We start from the raw sequence: 5,897 nt of genomic DNA, 5'->3' as shown, positions 1-5,897 counted from the left end.
GGAGCTCCTTTTCTTTTGCTAGGCCGTTTTTCACTTGTCTCCAAACTTTGTCCGTCTGCCATTGTGCTCGTGACTCAACTATCTCATGCCCAACTCCTCATAAGGACCAGCTCCAGTCCCTGATTGGCTGACCGACCAGTTTCACAATACATGACGCGTTTCCTGCCGTAAAGCAGATTTTTTTTTCCATGAAATTTCGCCCCCGGTGGCAGAAGCTTATTGCAAAGACTGCACAGTCACTAAGTAACCGATGTTAATGCTGATAGTCTGATTTTACTGTGGCCACTACCCTGTGCAACCCACATTATTCCCATCATGATATATTTAGGAAAAGATGCTGTCTGTTGCCTCTTTAAATTCATCTCTTCATTTCCTTTTTTATCAGTTGCCTCCCCAGTTATTGTTAGTGATTGATAAAAAATGTGGAATGGGGGCATGAACTTTTTTTGGCTTCTGAAAGGGGCATGACAAAAACATTTGAGACCCACTGTGTTGAGGGAAAATAATAAGAGTATAGTAGCACGGGGGCAGAGATGTTGAGATGGTTCAGGAGAGCAGCAGAGGAAGAGTGCAGGGAGTGGGAGGGGGTGCACTCCTGGAGAGGGTCAGAGAGGTAGGTGGGGGTTAGGTTGTGGGGGGTTTTGAAGGTGAGAGGAAGGGTTTTGTAGTCAGTTTGGTTCTGAACACGGAGCTTGTGTAGCTGGATGAGAATGGGGGCGATGTGGTCGGACGATTTGGTGCTGGTGATGATCCAGGCAGCAGAGTTATGAATGAGGAGTGTACTGAACGGCCACTGTGGGTAGATGCAAGTTTTCCGAGGGCTGGCTGTTTGTACTCAGATGTCAAAGATGGTCTGAAAAATCTATCCAGAGGTCTAGAAATTTGAGTTTGGGAATATAAAATGTGTAGGAACCCTGTGTTAGGGCTGTAGCATTAGCAGGGTAAAGGTTGTCCTACAGCAGGTTACCAGGTGTCATGGCTGCTGACCTGTCCTTGAGTTTGACAAAGTAGTTAAACCAACTTGCCTTGTGTGTGTCCGTCCCAAATCCAGTCACTGTGTCAGGAGCTCGAGTCCTCTTTCTATGACGGGGTGTTCCCATGGCAACAGTTGAAGCAGCACGATGCTGCTAGCCTTTTGAAGCTGTTCATCAGGGAGTTACCACATCCTCTGCTGACTGTGGAGTACCTCAACGCATTTATCGCCGTCAACAGTACGTATAGCATCTGTTCATGAGATATTCTGCTTCATCACGAGAGCTTTACGGCCACGTTTACCTGCATTAAGCATTTCTGTGTGTGTGTGTGTGTGTGTGTGTGTGTGTGTTTGAAGAGCTGCCCACTAAGAAGCAGCAGTTGCAGGCTCTGAACCTGCTGATCCTTTTGTTACCTGCGGCCAATCGGGATACTTTGAAGGTGAATGCTCAGTTTGAAATCTGCTTCACTTCAATAAAGAGAAACCTTTCTATTGTACATTTGATTTGTGTTTGCTCCTTCAGGCACTGGTGGAGTTTTTCCAGCGTGTGATCGACCACCAGGCCAAGAATAAAATGACTCTCAACAATGTCTCCGTTGTCATGGCACCCAATATTTTCATGTTCAAAGGCTTCCGCTCCAAGGTTACAGAACAGCAGGAGTTCTCCATGGCAACCAGCACAGCCAACATCGTCCGGCTGCTCATTAGATACCAGAATCTTCTCTGGACAGTAAGGATCAAAACGAGCTCTCTGGCTTCATATGTTGTTCAGTTCACCACTATAAACAGACTGTTAGTTTCCATGTCAACAGTTATTTAGCAAATCATCCTGATGCAACACAAAAGCATCCAGCTTAATTTTCCTATTAAGTATGGAGGATGGTACAGTGTGCACCTCTGTGTGTGTGTGTGTGTGTGTGTGTCTTATCTCCAGATCCCCAAGTTCATCATGACACAGGTCAGACAACAAAACATGGAAAGTCAACGGAAACAAAATAAAGAGCGAGCTGTCAGAAAGCTGCTGAAGAAGATTACCACCGACAAACCATCTGATAAAGCCGTCCCCGAGGTACGAGTTTTAATCCTGTGGTTTTGTCAGTGTTCTTTTTTCGTAGAAATCTTTGTCAATGATAATAATAATAATCAAAAGAAGAAATGTGTTTATGAGAAACTGCTATTTTAAAATTTACAGTATGTTTTTGATTTTTTAACTCGGACTGAACACTTCATGGCAGTATCAACTTTATTTAAAAAGCACTTTCAAAACAAAGTTACAAAGTGCTTCACATGGTTGATCCCATATTTAAAACACTGTGGGGTTCAAGTAAATAAAATAGGGCAATAATAATAATAACAACAATAAAATAAAGAATAAAATACCATCACTGGAGCAGATCAGCAAAGCTGGCAACTAATTTACCCGTAGATGCACTGAAGTATAGCAAATTTAGCAAATTCCTATGGAGCTAATTTGCAGGCCTTATCCCTGTTCAGGCTTTTGAAGAATAAATCACATTATACAACCTCATAAACTAACAGCAACTTCAAACAGTAATTGAAACAACATCATGGCTAAAAACAACTATTTCCATAGCTAAATTAAAGCAAAATAGAAACAGTAAGACAATGTAAAATCCTAAATAGTCCCAATTTCATACCCACCAATCACCCTATGGTGGTTCTAGTGTGAACTCTGATGACCACTGTCTCTCAGTCGTCTGTGAGAAACAGTGACATCTAGTGGTGATGTTTAGGAATGTCTTTCCTGTTGTAAATCTTTTCTATGGTGCAACATGTGGGCATCAGAGCTTCCTAAACCTAAGAGTTGCCTCTAGTGACATAATTCTGAGAAAATTCTTTTTATCATGTTTTCTAAGAATTTCCCCTTAAAGTTAAGACTAAATCCTGGTAAAGATAAAAGTTCTTCACAGAGCCACTTACCCCTTAAGAGAGCTCCTCAGCTGAGAAACTGAGGAGTAGGGAGGAGGACTTTTACCCATTTTTTTTAGATGAACACAGATGTCACTAGGTCTCTTGAAATGAAACCAGTTTTCTCGTTCCCTTCACCTTGATTATGATTTCTGTGTTTACTATGACCTCTATGAATAAAACAAACAAATAACTCCAGCTCTGATACTTCCAGCACCCTACTCAGCTGGCCACCATCATCTTAACTCAGTGATATTTGGTTGACTTTAAGTGGTGTTAGGTGACCAAAAGACAGTGTCAGGACACTGATGTTGTGTTGTTTGGTAACCAGAATCCAGCCTCTTCCAAATGTTTCATGCCAATGTCATTGACAGAGAATAATGACACTTAAGCCTTGTTCACATTACACGATTTTCACCCTGATTTTATGTCGCGGAGACTATCGTAATCTTTGAGTGTTCATACCTGGCGACGTGTGTTTCTGTCAGTGGGAGTCGTTACGACCTGTGTGTGCACACCACAAGATTTCTCCACCGAGCCCTCGCCGACAGAGCCCCAGATAACGCGGTGACGTCACCAAACTTGGACACGTCACATCGTAAAGGCATGGATACTCTTCCCAGTGTTGAATCAGATCTGCCTCCAGGGCCTGGGTCCAAACACAACGCGCTCCCCGTGATCCTGTGGACGCCGCCATTGTTGTTGTTGCTCGCCAACTTGTCAGTGTTGCCAGATCTGGGGAGAGAAACAAGCAACCAGGGCTATGGAAACAAGCCCAAATAAGCAACTCCACTTTATAAACAAGCCCAAAAAACACAACCCGCGACTACCAGTATTTGTAAGCAACTTTACAAAAAAACAAGCCCAACGTCGCGGCTAATAAGCGGACCTGGCAGCCCTGCGGCTTGTCCTCCTCACATTTCTTCCGTCCTCCTGCGTGCTGACGTGGGACGTAACCCGCCTCTCATTGGCTGATGCTCTTTGTCTGTCGTGTCAGCCTTCTCCAGTTTTCTAGCATGCCAGATATCCAGTCCCAGTCACAGACGAGGGGGCGACTTGCTCGTAGGCTTGTTCACACATGAGGACTCGTTGTGGCAGACTATCTGCCGACTCACCTCCGACCCAAGGTGGCTCTCAAGATCCTCTGCAACATCAAAACCGTGGTGAAAATTGTGTAATGTGAACTAGGCCTTAGTCGTATGGTTGAATTCAACATCTTTCCAAAGAAGGAGTCAAACGTCTTTCCGTCCTCATATTGTTGCCCAGTGCTAGCTGGCTAATAGCCTATCTGACATCAGGTAAAATAGGAACATGTAGTTGCCTAACAAGCTAGAGAAATGTTTTGTCTTTAGCAAACATGCTACTATAAAGACAGCTAAGCTAGCAGAGTAAAGCAGCATATTAGAAAGTCCTGTTCTTCTTGATAATCCAGTGTTGAGGGAGCAGCTGTGGCGACACTTGACCCTGCATGCTCAGCTAAGTGCTCTGAGACCAAACAGTGTTCGGAGTTTATTAAACAGAAGAACAGGCATTTATCCAAGTCCACATTCTTGTCTCAAGTGCGTTGTGAAGTGTTTATGGCGGTGTGATTGACTCTGTGTTTCTCTTTCTGTCTGTGTTTACAACCAGGAGAGTTCACAGGGATTTATTCGAGTTCAGGCACCACAGTTCAGTAAAGTGTCCATGGCCGTTCAGCTGACTGAGGAGCTGCAGGCTGCTGATGTATTAACACGTTTCCTCAGCCAGGACAGGTAACGTGTATATATAGAGTATTAGTCTTATGAAGCCTGTACTCCCTTCATGTCTCCTTAACTCTTTGTCTCACTTTGTCCTCTTAGTTCAGTGGCAGTGAAACGAGAAGATCTCTGTCTCTATGAGATCGGTGGAAACATCAGTAAGTCCTGCTCCTGCTAAAATCTGATTAATTACAGTGTTTAACATTTTTAGCCTGTGCTGATGACCCAGCTATTGAGCCAACAGGCCTAATGGTGACAAATGTACTTCCTGCTGTGGGTCTAAAGGCCATAGACGAGAATAACTACATCACGTCTCTCTTTTCTCTTCTGTCTTCCCTCAGAGGAGAGGTGTCTAGATGGGGAAACGTATATGAAAGACCTCTTCCAGCTGAACCCTGCAGCAGAATGGGTCATCAAAGCTGTGCAGCGATAAGCTCGTTCCTACACCGGCCCTGCTGGATAATGAACAGGTCCAAATATTCACCACTGTGTCCTACTGAGAAGAGACATCTCCTGGTCTCTGTGTTCCTGCTGGTTCTGGACACACACAGACCGTCTGCTTTTAGCAACTTGCTGATTTTTGACACAGGTGTTTGCATGGTTTCACACATTTGGGTTGCCCTGAAAACTGCCAGAAAATACAAGTAGGCCAGTGGCAGTTTTTTAAACGACAGTTTGCCCCAAAATCAAAACTGCATATTTTTCCTCTTACCTGTAGTGCTAATTATCAGTCTAGATTGTTTTGGTGTGAGTTGCAGAGTGTTGGAGATATCAGCTGTAGAGATGTCTGCCTTCTCTCCAGTATAATGGAACTAGATGTCACTCAGCTTGTGGAGCTCAGAGCGCCAAAAACTCAACTTCAAAGTCTCTTTCCAGAAATCATGACCTGGTTACTCAAGATAATCCACAGACCTTGTTGTGAGCAGTTTCATGTAGGAACTATTTTCTTAATACTGAACTACACGAACAAAGTGTGCAGTCACTCATGGACAAGAGGCTCCTAACAGTATGAGATGAAAACATTAATGGCGTCCTTCTTGGCTGAGCTGTAATGTAAGCTAGCTAAGTGGTGCTAGGTGATCTAACCGTATACTTGGGTATCAGTTCTATGCAGACACTACGCCGTCACCTATGCAGGTAGCCTACACCGCTGTGAGCATTTATACTTACACCTCCAAAACACTAGTCAGTGGTGGGGTTTCTGTGAAGTGCTGTAAAGTTTAGTTGATTCAAAACACACATTAAACACACATTAAACA

At 43.9% G+C, this 5,897-nt stretch overlaps 2 protein-coding genes across 3 annotated transcripts in view; one reads left to right on the top strand and one right to left on the bottom strand.

Moving 5' to 3' along the window:
- arhgap18 (Rho GTPase activating protein 18) overlaps positions 1 to 5,416 on the top strand; it is a 32,341-nt gene extending 26,925 nt beyond the window's left edge. The window contains exons 12-18 of the mRNA XM_050057454.1: positions 1,052 to 1,211; positions 1,331 to 1,413; positions 1,497 to 1,703; positions 1,908 to 2,042; positions 4,532 to 4,653; positions 4,741 to 4,796; positions 4,980 to 5,416. Coding sequence (XP_049913411.1) covers positions 1,052 to 1,211; positions 1,331 to 1,413; positions 1,497 to 1,703; positions 1,908 to 2,042; positions 4,532 to 4,653; positions 4,741 to 4,796; positions 4,980 to 5,071 — 855 coding nt within the window. The 3' untranslated portion in view covers positions 5,072 to 5,416. The remainder of the gene's footprint in view (positions 1 to 1,051; positions 1,212 to 1,330; positions 1,414 to 1,496; positions 1,704 to 1,907; positions 2,043 to 4,531; positions 4,654 to 4,740; positions 4,797 to 4,979) is intronic.
- LOC126398287 (zinc finger protein DPF3) overlaps positions 1 to 5,897 on the bottom strand; it is a 423,217-nt gene that overhangs the window by 223,691 nt on the left and 193,629 nt on the right. The window lies entirely within an intron of this gene.

The sequence above is a fragment of the Epinephelus moara genome, chromosome 12 (genome assembly GCF_006386435.1).
Source record: "Epinephelus moara isolate mb chromosome 12, YSFRI_EMoa_1.0, whole genome shotgun sequence".
Lineage (NCBI taxonomy): Eukaryota > Metazoa > Chordata > Actinopteri > Perciformes > Serranidae > Epinephelus > Epinephelus moara.
This window is presented reverse-complemented; position numbering and strand designations above follow the sequence as displayed.